The sequence below is a fragment of the Hylobates moloch genome, unplaced genomic scaffold, assembly GCF_009828535.3.
Source record: "Hylobates moloch isolate HMO894 unplaced genomic scaffold, HMol_V3 SCAFFOLD_17, whole genome shotgun sequence".
NCBI classification, from domain to species: Eukaryota; Metazoa; Chordata; class Mammalia; order Primates; family Hylobatidae; genus Hylobates; species Hylobates moloch.
Window position 1 is genome coordinate 49,156,644 of NW_026652292.1, and position 26,524 is coordinate 49,183,167.

The 26,524-nt window shown below is 36.1% G+C and overlaps 1 protein-coding gene across 2 annotated transcripts; it reads right to left on the reverse strand.

Annotated features, from left to right (window-relative positions):
* On the reverse strand, window positions 1–26,445 carry TMEM33 (transmembrane protein 33). Of its 2 annotated transcripts, XR_009210618.1 has the most exons (8): window positions 26,049–26,445; window positions 22,898–22,992; window positions 22,199–22,386; window positions 17,328–17,395; window positions 16,222–16,355; window positions 11,099–11,182; window positions 4,423–6,457; window positions 1–4,378 (listed from the first exon to the last, which is right to left on the reverse strand). XR_009210618.1 is itself a non-coding variant. In XM_032135958.2 (7 exons), exons 1-7 carry the CDS (start codon window positions 26,091–26,093, stop codon window positions 6,328–6,330), a joined length of 744 nt encoding a protein of 247 aa, XP_031991849.1. In that variant the 5' UTR covers window positions 26,094–26,445; the 3' UTR covers window positions 1–6,327. The 2 variants fall into 2 exon arrangements, 1 of the variants encoding a protein (XP_031991849.1); XM_032135958.2 differs by having other exon boundaries at window positions 1–6,457.
* Window positions 26,446–26,524: the final 79 nt, after the last annotated feature.

The window sequence follows — 26,524 nt, forward strand, 5'->3', positions numbered from 1 at the left end:
TCCAGAGAGATTTTTATTCCACAATTAGATTTTAACATCAATAAAATCTTACATATAACAATACAGATGAAGGAACAATTTAATTTGCATTGAAATAAATATTAGACATACAAAGTATATACAGTGAAAAAGGGTCACAATAAATTACAAGTAGAGACATTATTTCCCTCAATCACCAAAGAAAGCCCTTGATACTTCCAATTTCACACCATCAAATTTATCATTCTTGCTGATTTAAGCAGAACACAAAACAAATATGGATCCCAGGGCTTACTTTCACAGGTACCAGCATGGATAATTTACTATCGTGATCCAATTTGGAAATCAGTAGGGACCAGTAAATCACTGCATAAAAGAAAGAGTGAATGAGGTCCTTTTTCCTTAGTGTCAGCAGGCTATGATTATTATGTTTATTAGATTTTCTTGAAAGGACTTCACATTTTCTCAAATATGCAGGAGAACTGTATTTCCCCTCTGAGCCCTACATTAGCATTTATGTGCTTTGGTCTTGAATACAGGGGAATGAATTTTTCAATTTATTTTATAAATTTATATAGTCTGGATAGTATTGGCCTGAAGAATGTAACTCCCCAACCTGTACAATATTAGATATTAAAAATGGATTCAAGAGAAGTTACTAAGAAATGCTGACATACTGCATATACAAATTTTTAGTTCAATATATGCCATTATATAAAGCACCAAAAGTAATGCATTTATAAATCAAGCCATTTTTTATGACCCTGTTTCTAATCTTTGTAACCCTTTTACATTTGTTCCAATATACACACATCACAAATGTCACTCAGTCAACACTTCACCGATTTGGTCTCAACTTAAAAATATATATGTAGGCAAAAATTAATGTCAAAGGAACTGTTCTAACAGTTACAAGAGAAAATAGTAAATATTTGGAATTAAACCATCATGAACCAAGAAAAAAAAGGTTAGTTTCAAAGTGCTAGGCATATCAAGTGAGTAGCTTCAGAAGGCTAGATAACATGAAATGATTCTTAGGCCATTCTTTCTCCTGGAATATGAGCTAACTGTTAGATTTCAGCAAAGATATCCATCTATAATTTTTTCCTATTGTTTTCTAAGAAAGGAATCTGCTTTAGATTTTAAAATACTGTGCTTTCTTTATCTCTTGTCACATCAACTCACACTGCAGGTCAGACTTCCTACATGCACAAGAGGAGAAAGACTATATAGAGTTAATCCATCACACTTGACTATGTTCCTTCTAAAGAACCCATGTGAACATCGCCTTAAAACATAAATATTTCCTAGAATAGTTACTACCAGGAAACCTCCCAAACTTTTAGCAGCTCCTTTCTTCTCCTTAATAGCAGATCCAATCATAACTTATATAAGACTGCTCCCTTAAAACAATCTCTGGAAATAACTCCTAGATTTACACGGGTATGCCTTTGGTATACTAAATGTTGAGCTATAATATCATATAGGCTCTGTGGAATTCTCCTAATCCTAGAGAATTCCAATGAGTTGTTAAGGGAAACTAGTTGTCTCAGCCAGGCTTAGTGGCTCACACCTATAATCCCAGCACTTTGGGAGGCCGAGGCGGGCAGATCACTTGAGGCCAGGAGTTCAAGACCAGCCTGACCAAAATGGTGAAATCCTGTCTCTACTAAAAATACAAAAATTAGCTGGGCATGGTGGTGCACACCTGTAGTCTCAGCTACTAGGGAGGCTGAGGCATGAGAATTGCTTGAACCCAGGAGGCAGAGGTTGCAGTGAGCCAAGACTACACCACTGCACTCCAGCCTGGGCAACTGGGTTGAGAATCTGTCTCCAAAAAAAAAAAGAGAGAGAGAGAGAGAGAGAAACTAGTTGTCTCTACAAGCCAAGCTTAATTTTCAAATCTAGGTGCCATTCCTAATATAATATCTACAAATTTCAATATGCTTTTATACTACTATCAAAAGTCCAAATTTTAAAAGAGGTTGAACGGGCTATATCTAGTCTACCTACAAAATGATAATGAAAACATTTTAAGTACCATTTTTCTGCACATCTGAAAATGAAGGAGAAAGGTTAATTTTATATTAGTGTGTTTCGGTGATGTAGGCACTTAGCATGAAAAGAAAAAACTGGATAGACCATGATCTGAATGATGTCACTCCAAATTGTGGCCTATTTTACTGTTTTCCTAGAAAGCACATATTGACAGGGTACTTCTTTTGAATAATTCAGTATTTTAAAAATGTAGGCCAGGCGCAGTGGCTCACGCCTGTAATCCAGCACTTTGGAAGGCTGAGGTGGGCGGATCACGAGGTCAGGAGTTCAAGACCAGCCTGGCCAACATGGTGAAACCCCGTCTCTACTAAAAATACAAAAATTAGCCGGGCATGGTGGTGGGCACCTGTAACCCCAGCTACTTGGAGGGCTGAAGGAGAATTGCTTGAATCTGGGAGGCAGAGGTTGCAGTGAGCTGAGATGGCGCCATTGCACTCCAGCCTGGCCAACAAGAGTGAAACTCTGTCTCAAAAACAAACAAGCAAACAAACAAAAAATGCTTATTTAATATTTTTTCAATCTTGAATGATTACATATTTAAAAGGGCCATGGAATTCAGGGAGTTAGTTTTATAGCTGACTCAGCACTTTTGGTGGCATTTAACCTTCAAACACAACATGTGAAATGGGGGGCTACCTGAGGAAAGAGTGCCACCTACCGATTATAAACATAACTGTCCATGGCTACTTCTTCCTTGAAGTTTTCATTTCAAAGTGTCAAAATTAGTCTAATTTGTGTGACAGCTTTGAGACTGTCAGATTCTAAGGAGACTGAAGAAGGAAGAGGTGGTGGTCAGAATAACTATGTTAATCAAAGTAAACTCCTTAGCATTAGTTAAGGTTCTTTACCTCAATCTCTCAAAATTAATGTTATTCTGAACTAAAACTTTTAAAAAAAGAAAAACTAAATCTCTCAGTTCTACTTGTCTTATTACACATATACTCATCTTCTTTTCCAGAAAAAATAATATTCATGTCCTAAACTTAGAAACCTAACCTGAAGTTTTGATCCAGATTTTTAGGAAGAAGGAAGTATTGATAGTTTCATCATTCTTAGCTCCATAAAAGAACCTATTAATTTTTCATAACTTTTAGCTTAGTATTATAGTTGGCCTTGATTTTCTCTGTAAGGGACGTTCTTAAATATTCAAGTCTAATTTTCTTTAAAAAGTTCGCTTGCTTTCTTTCTTCCAGGAGGATCTACCTCTGAATTTTATTCCAAAAAAAAAAAAAAAACTAAATACAAATTGCATTTAATAAATTTCTCTTTAGATTGATATTAGAGTTTAAATTAATAAGGTACCAACTATACAAAAGGACAGAGAATCCTTGCTAAAATAAAGTAGATTTTGTATAAGGCTTCCATCTATCCAAAAAGGTTTAATATTTAAAAATGCCAGAAGAACAATGGTACTACACCACTTCCAGAACAATTAGACAGTCTGGATGTTAAATGAACTTCTTTTAAACCTGTAACTAACAGTAAGTTCAACGATGCAGAAAGAGTTAATTTCTCTTACTACATTCATTCTATATATTGCTATTGTATTTCCTTAATTTTAATTTGATAGGTATACATGTAACACTATGATTTCAAATTCCAAATCAGCTGGTTGTAGATATTCCTATTGCAGAATTTCTAACTATGAGTTCATGCAAACTAAACATCTAGTAATGCTCAAATTGTAAAATTTACTTTTTTGGGAGTTTAAGATTACCTTTTTTGTATATTAAACCTTCCTTTAAGAAACAAATCTGTTTCAACTTGTCAAACATGAGTATATCAGAAATATTATAACTCTGCTAAAATGACACAAAACCTCAATTTAAAGCACAGAGTGTTGTTTTATACTGTAGTAGTTTTAATGTTAAAATGCTTTTTGTTAAAACCAAGATGGATTATTGACCAATTATCTTGACCAACAGTACTTTTCAAAATAAAGAGGAAAAACTCAAAACAGAGACACACAGATCTTTAAAAGACAATCATAATCATGGATCATGGTATAAACAGAGCACACAAAAGGAAAATAAGAAATGAAAAAAACTGTTGAAATTCAAGTAAGTTTTATACTTCAGTTAGTAGTATTGTTCTGGGCTAATATCTTACTTCAGATAAATGTTCTACAGTTATGTAAAACGTTGACATGAGAGGAGCTGAGTAAAGGGTATGCAAAAGAACTCTTCTTGGCCGGGCGTGGTGGCTCACGCCTGTAATCCCGGCACTTTGGGAGGCCGAGGCAGGCAGATCACGAGGTCAGGAGATCGAGACCATCCTGGCCAACATGGTGAAACCCCCGTCTCTACTAAAAATACAAAAATTTTATATTTTTACAATACAGCTGGGACTACAGGCGTGGTGACGTGCGCCTGTAGTCCCAGCTACTTGGGAAGCTAAGGCAGGAGAAGCACTTGAACCAGGGAGGCAGAGGCTGCAGTGAGCCAGGATTGCACCACTGCATTCCAGCCTTGGCGACAGAGAGAGACTCCGTCTCAAAAAACAAAAACAAAACAAAAAAAACTCACTTGTACATTTCTGACTCTTCTATAAATCTAAAAGATCTTTTTAAATTATAGGAAAAAACTAATAGCTTCAAAATAAACATGACTTCAGCTGCCAAAATTTCTTGATATAATTCAAGACTTCATTTTTTAAAACATAATTAGAAATCAACGTTATGTTTACTTAACATTATAGTCATTTTATTGCTCCAGAAAGTTTAGTTTCTAAAACCATTAGATTACTTATATAGTGACAATAAGACTAGCCACATACACAAAATCAACTGTATGAGGCTGCTTCTCCAACTTAGTGGACAGATATTACAAAAATACAAAAATAGCTGAGTATAGTTAAGCTATCAAGTATAATTTTTCATGTATTTATCCTAAGAATATCCCCTTTTTATAGATTAGGAAGATGAACAAAAATAAAACTAATGTTGCTGATAAATTACTAATGAATGTATTTGAGAAATCCAAATTACATGCAGACAGAAACTGGTCACAAAAACCATTACATTTCTCTATACTAAAACTGTACAATGTTTTAAACATTTCCAATCATGCGACGGTAACGAAGATCAGCATGAATTTTATAAGAGTTGATGGGAGTTCAATGAACAGGATTTAACACATTTTACAACCCAAATCAAAGTTGCATAATACATCCAATTCCCCTAAATTTATCTATGCATTAAGAGACTGAAATGCACACTATTCCCCCACAACTCCTCTTCCTACCCCATTCCCAATCAATTACCTTACCTATAAAACCTTCCATTTAACCTTTTAAGTCAGATTTGATGGGTAAACATGTAATCTACAGTATACTCTCCATTATTATTTCAGAATAGACACACATATAGTCAGATGCTGAATCCTCGTTAATTCCTTTCAAAAGGCATCTAAACTGTTGCAATTGTCTATGAAAATTCAAGGCCAAGAAACCAAGAAAACTGGCAGTCAAGATTCTGAACTAGGTAGTTCTACAAACTATAATACGAATAATCTATATGTCCACATTAGCAAAAGAAGGATTTCCTACTTGAGAAATGTTTCTCAATGGCTCTCTGAAGGGAAAGCTGTGTCACTACTGCTTTCTGCTTTCAATGGCTAGGTGACCCCAAATATTTATCCAATTGGCTAAGAGGCTTACAGTTGAGCCTTTTAAAAAATTCTCAAGGCCACAGAAGTACTTATGGAAATAAAATTTTAGAAGATCATAGTTTAAGATACGTAGAATTCTTCTTATAATGGTACATTCAAAACACATCTGTCCTAACAAAGCAGCATAAAACCAATTAAGAAAACAATTTGAAATTAAATACACTGAGAAATGTTAAAATCATTAGCCAAAATTACTGAATGGTAGAATAGTGTTTCAAAATGTACTGAATTCACATATGTCTATCACCATAATGAACTCATGCCAGATATAAACTCAGGTTACCAATTAGGTTGAAACAAATTTTAGAGCTATTTTTTACAAGAGAAATAAATGTACTTCATGATATAGGCACAACAGCATCTTTTTTAAAAAATTGGTACATTTATCACTAGATACAGACTTCTTTAACCATTAGCAACACAGCGCAGTAAAATTTTCTCAAAACTTTTTAAGCTTGATTTAACATGCCAAGAAAATGATTATTTTTCCACTGAGATGCATTTATGTAAATTATGTAAATTGGACTGAGGTCAGTGTAACACCTGGAATTTACAACCCCTAGCAGAAGTACCAGCTGCTAATAATGCTTATACTATATTTGTAGCTTAACTAGATGTTAAACTATGGAACTGTTGGTGCCAATCTGCTTATAAAGGCAATGCTCTGGAGACAAAGTCTTCTCACAAACAGTGGGCAAGCAGGTTTCATTATTATGTGTTCAACAACAATCCTCAGTTCATTAAATAAGGTCCTGCAAGATAAAATAGTTTTCTTTGAGAAACACAAGGAAAAAGCAATACACAGGCTTACCTCATTTTATTGTACTCCACAGTTATTTCATTTTTTACAAATTGAAGGTCTGTTGCAACACTGCATACAGCAAGACTATCAGTGCCACTTTCCAACAGCATGTGCTCACTTCATGTCTCTGCGTCACACTTTGCTAATTCTTCCACTATTTCAAATGTTTTCATTATTAATCTATTATGGTGATCTGTGATCTATTCTGTTATGGTGATCTCTTTGGTGTTGTAACTGTTTTGGGGCACCACAAACTGCACAAATGTAAGATGAAGCACTTCATCAAGGCCATTCCTGGTTGGTCTCTTTCCCTCTCCTCAGACCTACCTATTCCCTGAGATACAATATTGAAATTAGGCCAATTAATAACCCTATAATGGCTCAGGTGAAAGGAGGCCTCCCATGTCTGTTACTTTAGATGAAAACTAGAAATGATTAAGCTTAGTGAAAAAAGCATGGCTAAAGCTAAGACAGGCCAAAAGCTAGACCTCTTGTGCCAAATAGCCAAGCTGTGAATGCAAAGGAAAAGTTCCTGAAGAAAATTAAAAGTGCCATTTCTGTGAACAGATGAATGATAAGAAAGCAGAACAGCCTTATTGCTGATGGTGATGCTATTGCGCACTTAACAGACTACAGTTGAGTGTAAACATAATTTTTGTATGCACTGGAAAACCAAAAAAATTCATCTGACAGCTTTATTGTGATATTCACTTTATTGTGGTAGTCTGGAACCACTCCCACAATATTTCTGAAGTATGCCTCTAATGCTAAACAAATGCTCATAAAGGAATATACCATAGCCATTAGAATTTGAAGTAAAAGAATAACTAGCATGCATTGTAGTGAAAACACAAAATACAATGAAATTCTCAAACTCAACACCTACATCTTTTATGGGTGGAAACACTCATTTAACAAAGGTATTTAATAAATGGCTATCTCTAAAACCTCAGATTATATTTTAAAAATTATATATATATTTTTTAGAGTCAACTAGTTTTCAACTAGTTTTTTAAAACAGAACAAGAAAAAATATATAACATGGACAGTGTTATATATTTATTTACCCACTATTTCCTTAAATGTACATATTGTCCCTCAGAGATTTCCTCTTCTGTAAAATAATTCTGAGTTGTGGTGAAGTTTAAATGCAATACAGAAGATGCTCAATAAATGTTACTTCCCAGTTGGATCAATACACTGAACTATGACTCTTTTATGCCTTCCGACTAAAGCCCAAGTCCTCAGCATAACACCCAATACCCTCCACAATCTAGTCTCAATCTAATTTTCTGCCCCATCTCCTGCCACTCCCTGCCCTCGCTCCTATCATCGACTTATGTTGCATGTTTGTGCCCAAAACCATGTGGGCTTTGCCTATGCCTTAACTGTGCTCACTGCCTACAAAGTATTATTACATACTGTGCACATCACATATATTATACAGGCTAGTATACACAAAATCATGTATACTGTACTGACATTTATAAGTGATATGAAGGATCATCAAGGGTAATTTTAACCAATCACAATTTTCACCTTATGTGCTGACTCATCCTGTATAAAGATGCAACTACTATTCTACCTTTTTGTGTCCTGTTTTACTTTTATGGTTAGAAAAAAAGGAACAAATCTACTTTTCTAAACAAGTATTTAATATGCTTGCACAGAAAGACAATAATATTTGGAGTAATGCATAATTTTCCAAAACCTGCCCTTCCTGTATCTCCTGTATTCGTGAGAGTACCATTACAACTCTAAGGCTTCCAAGCCAGAAACCTGTGGGTCTTTAACTTACTCTTTTCTCTCAAGCCCTAATATCCTACCTCCTAATACCTTTCATATTTGTCCCCTTTTCCTTTTACCACTGGATTAATTCAGGCTCTAGACTACTCTTAATAGTCTCCAAATTGATATTTTTCTTCTCTTGGTGAGCTTGCAATCCATTTTCTGGAATATTTCTAAATCAGATTTCATCATGGGGGTTCCCAGCCTCTCCATGTTACAATCTTCAAAGGCTCTCCTTACCTCAAAATAAAATCCAAACCCTTTCATGATCTAGTCCTTTCTACCATCTACCTTTCTGGACACAGATATTTATCAATTCTCTACAGACTTTCTGAGCTCAAGTATGCTAAGCACTTTTCAGGCACCCATGTGTCAGAACTCAGGCTCATTCTTTAAAAGACTTGGCTTATGTTCCCACCTCCTCAGTGAATTCTTACTTGTCTCTGTCTGTTCTCTATGCTTTCAGAGCACCTTCATCACCACACTGATTTACATGGCTGTTTAATTTATTCAGCAGTGAGTACCTCTGAAAGAAGATATTTTAATTCCACATAAGTTCATCAACATACAATCACTGTTCTAACCAATCAGTCAAATGAATAAAGCTAGAAGACATGAGGACTAATGAAGTCAATCGCTTTCGCTAAAGTCACAGTTAATTCTTTTATTACTGGCTGCATCGCTGGCATAGACCAAGTCAGAGTTCCTTAACAGCACGGACAACAGAACTTTGAACAATGATAAAATTTTTGCATATCTGTGCTGAAGGAGCAAGTCAGAGAGTTCCTTAATGGCACTGACAACAGAACTTTGAGCAATGACAAAATTTTTGCTTATGTGTGCTGATCCACAGTTGCCACCAGCAACACATGGCTTTTGAGTACCCACCTGAACTGTGCTCAAAAGGAACTGGGTTCTAAGGTTTATGGATTTTATTTAAATGGTCAAATGTGGTTGCTGTGCTGTATTGGACAGCACAGCTATAGACAATCTGCACTAGAGATCCAAAAAGAACTGAAACCACCAACTTGAGAATAAATATTGTAGATGAAAATGGTACAAATTGTGAATACAGATGGTCTCAAAACCATTAATTAAAAAAAGTGTAGTATTGAAAATGTAGTTTTATAGCCTGTTTATCAATATTTACAAGCTGAAATATTTTCCATTACCTTTCCACTGGTTTGATTAAAATGGGTGCTTATAAGACAGCTTTGAAGATGTTTACCAGCACATATTTGTGTTATCTTGATTCACTGCTATCCTTTCCTTTTCAGTCCACTGAAAACTAAATTCTAGATGTACTAATATGATTTAAGGGTATGTGGAGAAAATAGGAATGGAGAAGGAGGCACAAAGAAGCACAGAAAAACAAATTTTCTGATTAAAATAACAGATGTCAGGGCAAGAGACTACAAGATAATGTCTGAAATGAATATAGGGACCAGAAAGAAAAAAGGCTAAAACTCAAGAAATCAAGTAAAAATGAATGTTAATTTGCTACTAGAGACTCACTAAGAACGAATGTCTAAAATAAGTTCTGTTTTAGAAAGTATTACAAAAAAGACATTGTCTAATAGAGCACAAAAACATTGAACAGAAAATCAGATCATAGAATAACGAAAATGAACTAGTAAGAACCTAACAGTCTAAGTACTTTTAAAATACTACTTCACTTCACCCCCAGGAGTTATTTCCTCTACCAATGAAGAAATCCAAATTTAAATAACTTGCCTAGTCACACAGCTAGTTAATGATGGGCCAGCATTCAAATTCAAGTTCTTTTTACTGTACTTCTGAAAATATACAGATTGCTGTAATGCACTCATTGGATTTCTGGCTGAATTCTACTACATTATTTTAAACTTAAAAATAGACTATGTTAATATTAGTATCTGAGTATCATGTTAGTTTTACTCCAATGCTTGAGATCAGAATGCATAATTTAGTGTATATTAATTTAAGCCTCCATTCCTGAAAACTACAGTAATTCCCTAAAATTTCTCTGCTTCCTCATTTTTCTGCTTCAAACTCTTCTGGCACAAGGCTATCAGAAGAATATTCTGACCACGTCAAAACCATCATTCCCATTCACCTAAAAGATAAATTCCAAACTTCTTCTCCTAAAACTCAAGAAATTTTATAATATGGCTCCAATATACCTTTCTAATCTTAGCTCCAGCAATTCACCATTCAGAATCTCCATTAGAGTCAAAACAACTCTACATAAAGTTCTTCAAATATGGCTTGTGCTTCTCGTCTCTCTTGCTCCTACTGTTTCCCCACCTAAAATGCCTTTCCCTATTTTCATTATTCAAAAACTTTACTCCTCCCACAATCTCAATTTTGTGAAACCTTCCTGGGCTCATCTATCTTCTGGCCCAATGATCTCTCCCTTCTGTGGACTGCAGTACTGATAAAACAAAGCAAACTTATGGCGTTCATTATCTATTGGCTTGTGAATTCTGTATCCTAACCATTGTTTATCTAATTGACATGTGTTTTGTTTCTTCAACTAGGAAAGCTGAGAGTGGAATCTATGTCTTACACATTTTAAAATTTGCTAAGTTTTAGCAGTGCTTTAGAGGTGGCGTAGATAACTGCAGTCTCAGTTTCTAAAAAGAAGTACAACCACTTCCTCACCAACCCCAGTACATTCTAAGGCCTAGAACTTAAATTTACAAAAACACTGCTTGCTTCTGAATTCTAACACATTAGCTAAGTAACTCTCAAGATTTACAAATACTATATATTCACAATACTCTCAACAAATAAAACATGCCTAAAATAATCATCAGCTTACCGACAATATGGGTTTCTTCGAGACGAATATCGAAGAGTAAGAAATCTATAGTATATAAAAGGTTGGAGCAAACTTCCTTGACCACTGAAATAAACAAATACAAGCGTGATAAATATACATTATCAATTCATGTGTATACTCTCAAAACTTAAAGGCAATTCAACTAGAGAATATGTGTATCTTCATTCATCAAATGGTCATAGTGAAATCTACCATGTCTAAATCCAAGTTATCCTTAAAAAGGATATAAAAGAATGTATATGATTGGTAAAGAGTAAAATGTTGTTTAATTTTTTATAAATGTATTCTTATATGTATTACTTTTGAAATTTTTTAAAATACTAAATAAATCAGAAAATGTTAAATAATTCCATAATTACTAATTGATGAAATCAAGTTGTAAAGCTTCATAAAATATGCAAATGAAAAATGACTTATTTTATATACATTAAAAAAAAAACACTCTCCCCCACCAAAAAAATTACACTGGCTCATTAGTAAATCTACATAGCCTATACTAATTATTGTTCTTGGTTAAAAAACACAATTACACTATCCCAAGAATTTTATATATATGTTTATGAAATACCAAGTCTGGAATTCTTCCCTAAGAAAAACTATCTGAATTAAGACATTCACTGAAATAACTACAAACAAAATGTGGCAACAACCTAATGTGAAGCGTAAGGAAGTAGAATTAAACAACTTATATTACGGTTATTTAATGGATTTAATATGCAACTACCTAGAATCTTGGTTATGAAAATTACATAGCAACTTTGAAAAAAGCAGAATATAAAACTACACATATTATGACAACTGTATTTTTTTAAATTGGAAGAAATATATTAAGATGCCAAATGTGTTTTATTAGGTTTTTTAACCTTTTCTTCTAAATTGTATTACTTTCATAACAAAAAAAATTTACACGATTACAAACTTACACTAAACAAATGCAACATCCATTTTCCCCAATAATTTGACAAATTTTTATCTTTTTAAAGTGAAAACGTAAGAGACACAACACAGAAAATATAAATAGAAAATATTCACTTAAAAAACAAGTTTCCCATCATCCAAGTTAGCCCCTTCCTCAAACTTAATACCACAATCTCAAATATGTCCTTTGAGAAATTTATATATACAAGTGTATATAATGACTAACATTAAGATGGTGCTCACTTTATAATTCACTAAATCTGTTTAACAACTCTAGGACAGAGATGGTTTATCATTCCCAAAAAACTGAGACAGAAACATCTATGTCCTTACACACATACACCCCGCTAAATATAAATGGAGAACACCCTACACAACTAAGTTTAACTTATTATATCCTGGTGATTATCCCATATCACAACACATAAATTACCTCCATCTTTTTTACAGCTTCAAATATACCATCTAATGCTTGGACTATTATGTAACAAACTCCCTACTAACGAATATTTGGGTGGCTCCAGTCAATTAGAAATAAAGCCACAATGATCCTTTTATCTGTCTTTGCACACGCGTGCAACGCATGTGTAAGATAAACTCACAGACTATGCATCAATTTTTAAATACAGGGCTTGAAGCATTACTGGCACAAATATAACTTGATAAAGCCTCCTAATATTAGACAGTGTGTCTACCACAAAGGGTAGCACATTAGGAATAGCAGTAATGTAAGATTGTTCTTTATTTTATTGTTTAGGTTATATTCAAGCTACCTACTTAAGGCATTAACAGCTTTTCCTAATAAGAATTAAGTACAACTTTATAAGCTGATTTTAATTTTTCAAACAAAATTATTTCTCTATTTAAACATTTCTGGTAAATTCTCATCTTTTTTACAGTGATTTTAAAAAATTAAGATGGTAAGTTTGTACAAATAAACATTTAAATTAAACATTTAAGGAGCACAATTGAATTAAAGTACCAATGCAGTCAAAACCTGGTGCTCCTAACAAAAAATTCACTATAGTTCCAAAGTGAAGTTTTTGTCTAAGTTTGCATGGCATCTCAGAATTTCATTAAAATTACTTTAATCAGATTTAAGAGAAGCGTAAGAAATTATTTTGCTTACTAAACAGAATCCGGAGGTTTCAGGATATAAACATCAATTATACCCATATAAAAAAACTAGTCTTGGTATCTACCTTTTTTTTTGTTTGTTTGTTTGAGACGGAGTCTCGGTCTGTTGCCAGGCTGGAGTGCAGTAGCACGATCTCGGCTCACTGCAACCTCTGCCTCCAGGGTTCAAGCAATTCTCCTGCCTCAGCTTCCCAACTAGCTGGGACTGCAGGCATGCGCCACCATGCCCAGCTAATTTTTGTATTTTTAGTAGAGACGGGGTTTCACCATATTGGCCAGGATAGTCTTGATCTCTTGACCTCGTGATCTGCCTGCCTTGGCCTCCCAACCTGCTGGGTTTACAGGCCGTGAGCCACCGTACTCGGCCTGGTATCTGCCATTTTAACTTTCATCTACTTACATGAAACAAATCACAGAACCTGGTCTGACCCAAAAGCAGGATTACGTGACACAAAAACCAGAGAAAAATGAATAACAAAAGGGAGCAAAAAGTTCCTTTTACTAATTAATAATTAAAGTTTCTAAGTGTAGATCAGGATCACAAAAGAAAGAGGTGGAAAGAAAAACCTACAAATGATGGGAAAAACATTAGAACGAGCTTGTCCCTTTTTCTGTTGTCCCAGATTACATTACCCTTTTCTTTTATATGCTTTCAGCTTCTAGGATAAGAGAAGGCTTTTATGAAATTTTAGGGTCAGGTTTTAGAGTTAATTTACAAACACAACTGCATCAAATCTACTTGAGACCACACAACTTAAGCAACACCTGCCAGTCCTGGAGTTCTCAGAAGAAAGCACTACTTAAAAGAATGAAACAGATATACATTTATAAGGAAATCTATAAAACTCTGTTCTTAGTTTGAAGAGACTGCTATAGAAAGAAGTAATTGTCAAGTACATGAAAACTCTACTAGTTAATCAAGGCAAGGTACATTTAAAATTATAAAATATAACTATATGATCAATAATGACAGTTTGTTACAAACTAACAAGATTATGAAAAACAGGTAATACAGACATTTTAAAGAACAATTTAGCATGGTCCATTAAACACAAAAGGCACCTAGCTTGTACTAGCAAAATCAATTCTGGTATCTATGTTAAAGAAAACACTGGCATTAAGTATAAGCAGGTAAAAAATAATTACTGTGTCCGTATTTGGAAAAGCAAAAATTTGGAAACAAATTCCATGATCAGGAGATAAGCTGGAATGCTATACGGCTAAAAAAAAAAAAAAAAAACAGAACTAGATATGCCAAATCAATTAGGTTATGAAAACATACAAGTGGGAAAAAGGTACAGAATAACACCTTTTTTTTTTTTTTGGTGAGACAGAGTCTCACTCTGTTGCCCAGGCTGCAGTGCAGTGCAGTGGTACCAGCTCACTGCAATCTCCATCTCCCAGATTCAAACAATTCTCCTGTCTCAGCCTCCCGAGTAGCTGGGATCACAGGCGTGCACCACCATGCCTGGCTAATTTTTGTATTTTTTTTTCTTGTTTTTATTTATTTATTTTTTATTATTATACTTATGTTTTAGGGTACATGTGCACAATGTGCAGGTTTGTTACCTATGTATCCACGTGCCATGTTGTTTTGCTGCACCCATTAACTCGTCATTTAGCATTAGGTATATCTCCTAATGCTGTCCCTCCCCCCTCCCCCCACCCCACAACAGTCCCCGGAGTGTGATGTTCCCCTTCCTGTGTCCATGAGTTCTCATTGTTCAATTCCCACCTGTGAGTGAGAACATGAGGTGTTTGGTTTTTTGTCCTTGCGATAGTTTACTGAGAATGATGTTTTCCAGTTTCACCCATGTCCCTACAAAGGACATGAACTCATCATTTTTTATGGCTGCATAGTATTCCATGGTGTATATGTGCCACATTTTCTTAATCCAGTCTATCGTTGTTGGACATTTGGGTTGGTTCCAAGTCTTTGCTATTGTGAATGGTGCCGCAATAAACATACGTGTGCATGTGTCTTTATAGCAGCATGATTTATAGTCCTTTGGGTATATACCCAGTAATGGGATGGCTGGGTCAAATGGTATTTCTAGTTCTAGATCCCTGAGGAATCGCCACACTGACTTCCACAATGGTTGAACTAGTTTACAGTCCCACCAACAGTGTAAAAGTGTTCGTATTTCTCCACATCGTAATTTTTGTATTTTTAACAGAGACAGGGTTTCACTACGTTGGTCAGGCTGGTCTTGAACTCCTGACCTCAAGTGATCAGCCCACTCTGGCCTCCCAAAGTGCTGGGGTTACAGGCGTGAGCCACTGTGCCCAGCCAGAATAACATCTTTGATGTAATAAGGACTAAACAAATTAACAAACAAAACTCCACATCCACAATATATATGTTCTACAAATTTGTATAAGTATTTTAAAGGACTACATACATAGACACATATTAAACTCCTTACACCTCTGGGAAGAGGACAAAATTGCAACTAGGATTCATATAGTCAAATGTTATTTTAGCTTTTATCTGTAATGTCTCATCACTTGTAAAACTAAAAATTGATAAAACAATCATCTGGGTAGCAAGGTGTATTGTTTTAAAATGTAATGCAAGAATTTCAATGCAGAGGTCAATATTATTTTAATGTTCATACTTTTAAAAGGATGGCTTTCTTTATTCATGTATTACTTCTATAAGATACAAACAAAATAAGGTGATAGTAGGCACTATTAATATAAGAACCTAATTTTAAAAGTTTTTCTCTAGTGTAAGAAACATCATCTCAATAGTGACAAAATGGACTAGATTAGACTTCATAAGATTCTTTCAAAGGTGGTAACTATGAAAGTAATTTTTAAAACGTTAAATGATAAATCACAAGGAATAAGACAAATTCCTAGGTCTACTACATTTCAAGTTCTCTACTATAAATGACAAAGGTTAGATTAGGCAACTGCTAAGATTCGTCTAGCTCTACATGTCAATACCTACCTTCAACAGATTTAAACAGAATAAAACTTGAGTTACTATCTTTATTACGTTCAGTCATCAGCCTCCCAAAACAAATATAATTTTTCCTTACCTAAATAGCATAAAAACTGTTGCAGGCATCAGGAATATTTCATTGCAAGCAATGAATTTCAGAATATTTTGTTGATTAGCACTTAATTTGTCCAAGACAGATCTCAGCAGAGGTAAACTATTTGAGCCCCTTGCCTAAAACAAAAGAAAACCAACATTAGAAATAAGTGAAGCATTTCTGATAACAGTAGTTTCTTTCTGTAGGTAAACAGCCTATCCAACAGGCAATACAACCAAATATACTACTTTGGAAATGATGGTACAAAGTTCACAAACCATTTAAGGACAAATACAGTATACTTTCCTGCTTTTTTATATTTTTAGACAATATAAAAAACAACTTTAGTAAAAGTACTTTTCATTCTTAGCTGCTTTTTCTCAAGAACGATTATTTAACAAAAAATAGTGGTTATTTCTCTCTAACTGCGACAAAATCTGACTATCCAGTAATACAGTTAAAATATCTGTGACTCCTTCCTTAGCTAATGTTAGAATTATACAGCAGTGTAATTACTGCTGTGACCAAAGAATTATAGGGATAAAGAAAATGCCCAATACAAAGCATAAATCTGGCTATTTTAATTCAAATTTCTGTAAATGTGCTTGGTAAATGTGCCTGGATATTTTAATTCAAATTTTAGTATATGCTGTAAATGGCCTGGTGCCAAGTTAGGTTTAATGCTCCAACCTAGCAATAAGAATTTCAGGAAAGCAGCAGTTCTGAAAATTAGTGTACAAGAGATTCATTCAGTACACTCAACTTATCAGGTATGCCAGAATTAAACATTGATAGAACAAGAGATCGGACAGCTCAACAAACTTTAGAGACACAGGTTTCAAAAAAATAGATCTATTTCAAACTTGAAAAATTCCCCTGGAGACTGGGGGGTGATTTTAAGTGCAATCCTTTATCTATAAAATGTTCTAGTTCGTGAAACTTCAACAGTAAACACTTTTAAACTTAAAACTTTCCAATCACTAAATAATTCATAACAAGTTTGTAAGGTGTAGAGGGACTTTTTGTGACAAATACCAAAATGTCTTAGAACTTGAATTCATGTCAACGATCTGTAATTCAGAAGTCAGACAAAGAGTAGTTTTACTTACATCAAGGACCTTTTTCGTATATGTGGCAGCATGAAGCAAAGAGAATAACAAGACTGGGAAGATACTCACTAAAGAAAACAATTAAGGAAAACATTTAAAAGTCATCAAGTATTCTGCAAAACAGACTATGTATTATGTCCTAATATACAGATGTGAAACATCTGCTAAAATGAGTTCAGTGGAATGGCTTGTTTTACTGATACACTTTAAGCCAAATCAAATTTTGTTAACTATAAAGAAGAAAGTAAACTATTTCATTTTCTAAAATTCACAGTTCTTTTTTTTTTTTGAGATGGTCTCACTCTTCTCCCCCAGGCTGGAGTGCAATGGCACGATCTTGGCTCACTGCAACCTCTGCCTCCTGGGTTCAAGCGATTCTCCTGCCTCAGCCTCCTGAGTAGCTGAGATTATAGGCGCCTGCCACCAAGCCCAGCTAATTTTTGTATTTTTAGTAGAGACAGGTTTTCACCATGTTGGCCAGGCTGGTCTCGAACTCCTTACCTCAGGTGATACGCCTGCCTCGGCCTCCCAAAGTGCCGGGATTACAGGTGTGAGCCACCGCGCCCGGCCAATTCACAGTTCTTTTCATGATAAAAATTAATAGTGAAAAAAAGGTTTTTCCTTCATTTCTACTGGGTAACAATGTAAACACTTGCTAAATTAAATTGAAATCTAGGCCACCCCAAAGGGTTGTAAGTATAGCTTTTAACCCTACAATGGCTTTCTTGGTCACTCGAACTTAGCCTTCAAACACAGTAGTTTCATAGTGCTTTCACAATCTCAAACACTGAGGAAAGAGTCTAAGGTAATGGTTTAAAGAGTAATTCCCCAATTTTTAGTCCCAAAGACTAAAGATCTTTTATTACTTCTTTCCTACAAGGACTCCATTATTTTGAGATACTATACCTAACAAGTTGTCACGGTTATGCTCTCAATTTGTAAAAATTAAAAAGGCAGTATATATTTTGCTTTGTATATAGTCAGTTGAAATTATCATCAGCTTAATTACAGACATAAGGAAAAAATCCTTTTGAGTCCAACTGTTTGGCTTTATGCCATGAATAAACATACATTTTTCATTCAACTTTTTGAAAAATGGAAATTGTTCAGAAGACCCCATTCTCCACCCCAATTTCTGCCAGGTTGATTTAAAAAAAAAAAATTGTCAAGTAATTCCACAAAATGATATAGACTGTTAGTCAATCACAAATGGCAAAAATACTTTTCTTAAAAATATTAGCAGTTCCTAAGAAATGAACCATTGTATTTTTCTACACGAACTGAAGGCCTGATACGACAGGAAATGGTGATTGCGGTAACATAACCTGAGTATCAAATTCATTATAACCATAACTCATTTAGGAATTCAAGGGTCCCAGCTTCCAACTGACAAGCAAGACACCAACCTATATCCAAGTACTGGAAGAACCCTAACTCTCTAATATAGTTCTCCAAATTAATATCCTGACCAACTCGTTCCCACCTCTAATAAGAATTAAGAAAAATGTCCATTTCCTAAGTATATAAGAAGTTTTAAATTTTTTAATGAATCATAGACTACTTTGAAACTGACGGAAGCTACAACTCTCTCCTAAAGTCACTATAAAACTGTTGATCCTTAAAGAATTTAAACTTTGACACATATCCAGACTGAATTCAATAAAAGGGGCAGTGTCAGGTAGTGAAAATAGAGCCCTGAACTGGGAGTCAAGATACCTGAGTTCCACTCCTGACTCTGTCACTAACCTAATTTTCCTAGGCCAAGTTTCATGCTGTGGCAAATGAGTATGTAGAGATCAAAGCTAGAAATTTCCAATGAGTCTTTTATCTCTAACATTCTGTAGTTCACAAATCATTGGTAAGAGATTCATAATCTTAGTCTTCAACATTACTTTTAAACTGTTAATACAATGTATTTAGAAAAGATAAGAGGTGAAATGCCCTAACTATCTGTTATTAATCGAGCAAGGACAAAATATCCCCTTTCTAAGAAGATCAGAAAGCAAGTCTGTAATATTACTTAGAGCCTGCTTTTATTTATTACTGTATCACTTTAATAATCAGATTAGCATTTGCTGCCAATTACTAGTTTATGTTATTCCCACTGTTTACTACATTCCCTTTGTAAGAATTTAAGGAATATGAAATCCTTAATCTTCAACATTCCCAGGAAAGAGGGGCTACCAAATAACCAACTGTATAAAAAGGCAGAAAGGTTTTCTTCACCAGTCATGAGTCTCATTTGGCAAGACCTCAGGATTCACTCAACAAAACTTACTGAGCACCTGATCTGTGTGAGGCACTGTTCCCAAAGTTATTGACATATTCAGTTTACCCTACATTAAAACACATTTTCTGTCATTTCTATTTCTCCCTCCAAAGAAATTTTAAGCTACTAAAAGATATGACAAAAAATCTCTATATAACTTCCTGTTATAGCTCAGAAAGGCTAGAATTTTAACACTGGTGGCTGCAAAGCACTTCAATCAACAGAGGCTGGTCGAGCCAATATGCCAAACAAATGTGATTATCATTTACAGTTGCAGTATAATAATCATTTAATGAGTTTTACCTAAAAATAAACCAATACAAATTATGATGGGACATTACAGACCCATGCATTGAAACAGGAAAAATTTTATCCTTACATTTCAAACTACCCACATTATCTCAGTGAAGCAAGTAATTTAAAGGGAATCTCCATATACTGAACATTTAAATGAAGTTACCAGCTTTACCCACATACAGAAAGAAATATTTTTAATGTACACAAGTATTACTCACCCACTAACTGTAGATAAGGTAGGGCTTTTAAGTTAGAAAGACCTTTTCAGCATTACTACTTACTAGCCAATGTGTGGGAAGTGAATACTGACAATCAGCAAATCAGCATCTTTATTAAAAATATACTACAACAATTTTTTTCAGCAGAGTGCTACAAAGATTAAATGTCAAGTTCTTTTTTTTTTTTTTTTTGAGGAGGAGTCTCGCTCTGTCGCCCAGGCTGGAGTGCAGTGGCACGATCTCGGTTCGCTGCAACCTCCACCTCCAGGGTTCAAGCAATTCTCCTGCCTCAGCCTCCCGAGCAGCTGGGACTACAGGCACATGCCACCACGCCTGGCTAATTTTTTGTATTTTTAGTAGAGACGAGGTTTCACCATATTAGCCAGGATGGTCTCAATCTCCTGACCTTGTGATCCGCCCACCTCAGCCTCCCAAAGTGCCACCACGCGTGAGCCACCGCGCCTGGCCTAAATTCAAGTTCTTATACTGGCAAAATTGGTGCTCAGGAAATTTCGGTTTCTTCCTATTTCTTTTCCTTAAGACTTATAAAAATCTATTTAAAAATTTGATACTTCAGGAGCATAGGTATCTAAATAGGTAATGTTCAGTCTCAGAGGCATATTTTATTGTGCTTTACATAACATACAGATGTATCATAAATATTCAAAAGCTCTTAGAGCAGCACTTCTCAATGCACAAAATGATTTGCAGAGATAATCTACAGAAAAAAAAAAAACCAAAAAAGTTAAGTTTAAAAAACCCTACTAACTCTTTTAGTTTCACAACACGTTAGAATACCAAAGCCCCTACAGTAAAGAATCCTATTTAAAAATGTTTAACCTGGCCAGGCATCGTGGCTCACGCCTATAATCCCAGCACTGTGGGAGGCAGAGGCAGGTGGATCACGAGGCCAGGAGCTCAAGACTGGCCTGGCCAAGATGGTGAAACCCTGTCTCTACTAAAAATACAAAAAAATTAGCCGGGTGTGGTGGCAGGCGCCTGTATTCCCAGCTACTCAGGAGGCTGAGGCAGAGAACTGCTTGAACCCAGGAGGCGGAGGGTGCAGTGAGCCGAGATTGCGCCACTACACTCCAGCCTAGGCGACAGAGCAAGAAAAAAAAAGCTTAACCTAGTGTTCACTATAGAACTTCTTCCCTATTTTTCCCCTCCTTTATGGAATACTCAGTATCATCCCACAACACACCTCTGAAATGTGAAAACATACAAATTCCAAATGAGTTATTTCTCATTAGCTTCATGGATTATCCATGCATGTCCTTATTTTCTGCTCTATACACAGCAAATATTAACTTCTTTGTATTGATTATCTTATTACCTGCTTAAATAAGTTATTTCTTGGTTAAATTCCATTTGTGTCTAGTTCACTGGGGGTTAAGACGGAAAGAGCTGGCCGGGCACAGTGGCTCACGCCTGTAATCCCAGCACTTTGGGAGGCCGAGGTGGGCAGATCATGAGGTCGGGAGATAGAGACCATCCTGGCTAACACAGTGAAACCCTGTCTCTACTAAAAACACAAAAAATTAGCCGGGCGAGGTGGCGGGCGCCTGTAGTCCCAGCTACTAGGGAGGCTGAGGCAGAAGAATGGCGTGAACCCCAGGGGGCGGAGTCTGCAGTGAACCGAGATTGCACCACTGCACTCCAGCCTGGGCGACAGCGAGACTCTGTCTCAAAAAAAAAAAGACGGAAAGAGCTGAGGACCTCTCTTTTTTAAAACAAGATATCTGGACGCTTTGCCAAAAACATGAATAAAATGAAAAAAAATTTAAATATTAAAGGAAGTTCTGCATAAGCTTGTGCCTCGAAGTGGAATTTGAAAATATCCATTCTAATATAGAAGCTTACAAGAGTCAAGAACAAAGATAGTTTAAAATTCCTAAATCAGCTCTTCAAAGTTTAGAGTTCACATTTTAAAGTCAGAAATTCTTACACTAAACATATCTTCATTCAAATGAAGTGCCAAGAACAAACCCAGGCTTCATGGAATGCCTTCATTGCTGAAATAATCAGAAGAGATCTCTTATATGCTTAGTTGGCAATTTCATTGTTAACAAGGTAGAAAAGGATACTTGTAACTGGGTAGGAATTTACAAAGATGAGTGAATACAACAGGTAGTGGCAGCTGTCCTCTAACAAAGCCTGGGCCAGGAATGCTCTGCTTAACTGGAAGTGTGGTAATCTTTGATGCAGCCTCAGAGCACTGGTAAGAGCATTTGCCAGCAAAGCACGTTGGTAAAAGCTTGCTGCTTCATGCAACCTGCAAATTACCAGAGGAGAGGTTATCATGAGACATAAACAACTGCAGTGTCTCTTCCTCCTTTGTGAATTGCATCATAATTGCACAACACCTAAATTACTTGTCAATAGAAAAAAATTACATGAACTTATTCTACCTTTTTAATAGCTTCACTTCATATATATGCCCAACTGAATTTTTTATAATCAATTTATAAAATTGAATTTTATAAAGCAGGATCTTCCTGTCAAGTAATAAGTAAAAATAGTAAAAATGAAAAAAACATGAACTTATCTCATTCCCACACATCAATTTTTCCTCGGATTTTCAATGTGTTAGTTTCACAAAGCACAAGATATAAAATATTCCTCTAACTGATAATTTTATAGGTTGTTAGTATTTTAAGGCTGGAACTTGTATTTTATTTGTCTCTAAACCCTTTACCGGTTAACAAGTCTTACACCTAAAAGGCATTCCATATAAACTGACTCAACAATTGAATATAAAAGGCAGCAATATGTATAATACATACCCAAGAAGAGGCAGAACAAACAGAGCAGAGCAGTAAACTGTGAACAAGCGAGAAAGCCACATTGCCGTGTCCAGTTTATTGGTCATCATGAATTGCTAAATTTAAAAAGAAAAATACTGTAAGCTATGCCTGCAAATTATGTTTTTAAGCATCAAGACTGTGTGGTTTTTATGTCTACTCAAAATATTTTAATCTTCCTCCATTTGTTTTTTAGATCATTACGTGAAAACTCTAAGGCAATTACACGTTTCATGTATATGCTTAACGACAAGTCCAAACACCTTATAGTTTTCATGTGGAAAGCACAAGAAGTACTTAAACAGAAATAAATAGAAAAATATCAGCTGACATTTTAAAAAAATGCAAAGACTAATTAATTAGAAAAAATAATCTTAACAGAAATTCAACTACAATTGTCTGTGTTCCTTTAACACTTGTAATATTGGCTTCATCTATTTTAAAAGAACATTAAACAAAAACTAATTGCTCTCAAGAGATCCATATGCCTATTATTAGCAAAAAAAATCTCAAATCCAAATAGGTAGGTCTCAGAGCTGAGTAAAACATCACATAAAGCCAGTATGGATTAAAGAAACCTTTTGAAGAAGAAATATAAAACCATGATAGTGGTAACAACTAAACTCATTCGCCTTGTAATCTGCCTACATGCACAAGGGCCTGGCATACTCTAGGTGCTCAAAAAATGGCTGACAGGTATTAAATGGCCACCTGCCTCTCTGATTACACCACTCTCTTTATCACCTCCATGTTCCCCCACACGTCTTACCCTAGTTTCGGTGGTCCTAGATTAAACTTCCGTATACCATTTTCTTCCCCATTTTTTTCCCATTCTATCTTTTCCTTTGCTGCTTCCCCCCAATACTTATGTCTATTACCACTAAAGCAGAATCTTAAAATTTATTTTCTCATTAAAATGTACCTTATATTCAAAAGTGGCTTTTACATTTTTTGTCTAGGATCTTTGCAATTTTAACATCGAGATCCATATACATGGATATATAAACAAAAGTTTCACAAACAATATTTACCCTACTGTATATAATGGATTTTGACACTTTCTATTTAATTTTTTAAAAATAGCTGGTGTTTTCACTAAACTGACTTCTCAACTCATTAATGGGTCTACCTGAAGTCTAAAAACACTGCTCTATGTAATTTAATTTCATTATCTTTAAAAAAAAAAACTATAAAAAAATTGAGAGAAAAATGCAAGTACATTGTAAAATTCCAGGCTGTTCTATTTTATGTCTTTTTAACCCACATGTAGGTAATTTCAGGAATATGAAATACAACTTTGATTTATCATTAAATTCAGACTTACCGTACTGTGACTCCAATAAACTGAAATGATTAGCAGGAATCAAGCGAAGGATGAATCTAGCTTACTGTGCTCAGTTTCTCAACAAATATTACAACTGGGCACCACAGTTTGAAAGTTAGTTTTAGAACATTCTCCTTAAAATCTATTTGTTCAGGGTGTTTATTTTGCAATAAATCATTGAGCTATGCATTTCGTTTTGTACACGCTTATGTATATTATACAATTTTAAAAGTTTAAGAAAGTGTATTGGTATACATTTTTAAGAGTAAACTGTCCAACCATCAGGCAAAAAAAAAAAAAAAATCACTAGATCTTTGGGTGAAAAATTGTTGAGGAGCAATATTCGCACAGTCTCACAGTATCATGCCAAAGAACACTTTTTAATTAGAAAGGAAAAAAGGTATCTTTAAAATGGAGAAACTGGTGGACACCACCTTAATCAAATAATCAAACAAATTCTGCAATGATGGGATAAATCAATGTAAAATGCTTCCTCATATATAATACAGATATACATATTAGATGTACATATATGCTGCAAAGTATGTCTGGACTCTTGAAAACTATCAGTATCTTAAAGGACAAAAAAGGGGAGGAGAGGGCAGAACTGTTCTAGATTAAAAGGGAGTAAACAAGATACGGCCAGTAAATTGAATGCATGCTGAGATAGGGTCTGGCTCTGTCACCCCAGGCTGGAGCGCAGCAGCACAACCCACCTCAGCCTCCTGAGTAGCTGGGACTATAGGAGCGCACCTCCACTACCGGCTAATTTATGTTTGTTTGTTTGTTTGTTTGTTTTGAGAGGTTTTGCTCTATCGCCCAGGCTGGAGTGCAGTGGCGCAATCTTGGCTCACTGCAGCTTCAACTTCTCGGGAGCAAGCAATCCGCCCGCCTTGGCCTCCCAAAGTGCTGGGATTACAGGCGTGAGCCACCACGCACCGCCTGATTTTTTTGATTTCTAGTAGAGATGAGGTCCCGCTATGTTTCCAAGGCTGGTCTCCAACTCCTGAACTCAACCGATCCTCTCGCCTTGGACTCCCAAAGTTCTGGGCTTACAAGAGTGAGCCACTGCGCCCGCCCATCGATGCATGCTTTTTGACTGAATCCCAGATGAAGAGAAAGCAACTTTAAAGGGCAATTATGGAAATTTGCACTTGGATTTTATATTAGGTAATATTTCCCAAATGTGGTAACTGCATTGTGGCCACACAGAATAATACTTAACTATTTATGGATTAAAAAGTAGAGGACAATAACGCTCCGGGCACAAATAACTTGTTAGCTCCAGATCAGCATCTTAAAAAAATTACAAAAGCATAATGATATCTCCCTTCATAAAGAACAAAGTGAATAAGAAAAAGACCACCGCTCTCCTCCCTTTGCATAATTTCTATATACAATGGTATAAACCAGGCAGAAACGTTCTTTGCCAGCACTCGTGTGCTCCACGTGGTGTGTGTCATGGATCATGTGTGTCATGGCACAAACTCATGTGGCATCTTTAACCTTGGGGCCTACGATAAACAAAAGACCGAGGTGTGAGAAGAGGAAAGAAGACCCAATTTCCATGGCATACAGGTGAGGGCCACCAGCTCCAGGTCAGCCTATTGTCGCTTCGGAAACAAACTTGCAGTTCCCTCCATATCTTCGCTCAGGACCTCCCCTCTCCCCGCTCCAACTTCCCCACCCCAACTCATCAATCCCATTCCTGAAAGTACTGAGCTTCTGGAACGCCTCGGGACTCGCAACGCTTCCTGCTTCTTCCTAACTCTTGCAAATCAAGCCAGGCTACCCTGCCCTCGCACTTACCACAGCGCCCGCCCCTTGAGGGCCGTTCGGGGTTGTATCTGCCATAGGGGCTCACACTAGCGTCTGCGACGCTGCAACCACGAAGAGAGAAGAAAGCGGAGAGAAAACGTCAGCGCTGGGGCCAGGACCCGGGTACCGGCTTCCCTGCCTCGCGCCACACACAGGCCGGATGCACCCCGCCGGAACTCTGAGCCTCCACCAGGAAAGGGTCTCGCTCGCCCGGGGCAGCCGACTGGATCCAGGGCACCCGCAGCGGCCGGGAGGTACCTGTCCCGCACCGCCGAGATCAAAGAGGTGTTTCCAGAAAGACGGGAGCGAAGATGGAGATTCGAGGTGAAGCCCTTAAGAGCCAACCTATGCCACCGGCTCCAGGTTATTGCCGAACCCGGAAGTGCTCCTTTCATTTCCGTGGGGAAGAGGCGGTGACGAAGAGGGGGGAAACGGGAGCGGTGCCCAGAGGCATGACGGGAAGTGTG

Coding starts and splice junctions, on each gene's coding strand:
- TMEM33 (XM_032135958.2), bottom strand. CDS start 26,093: ATGGCAGATACAACCCCGAACGGCCCTCAAGGGGCGGGCGCTGTG. Junction 22,993..26,048: donor CTCAAGGGGCGGGCGCTGTG/GTAAGTGCGAGG, acceptor TTTTAAATTTAG/CAATTCATGATGACCAATAA. Junction 16,356..17,327: donor ATACGAAAAAGGTCCTTGAT/GTAAGTAAAACT, acceptor CTTTTGTTTTAG/GCAAGGGGCTCAAATAGTTT.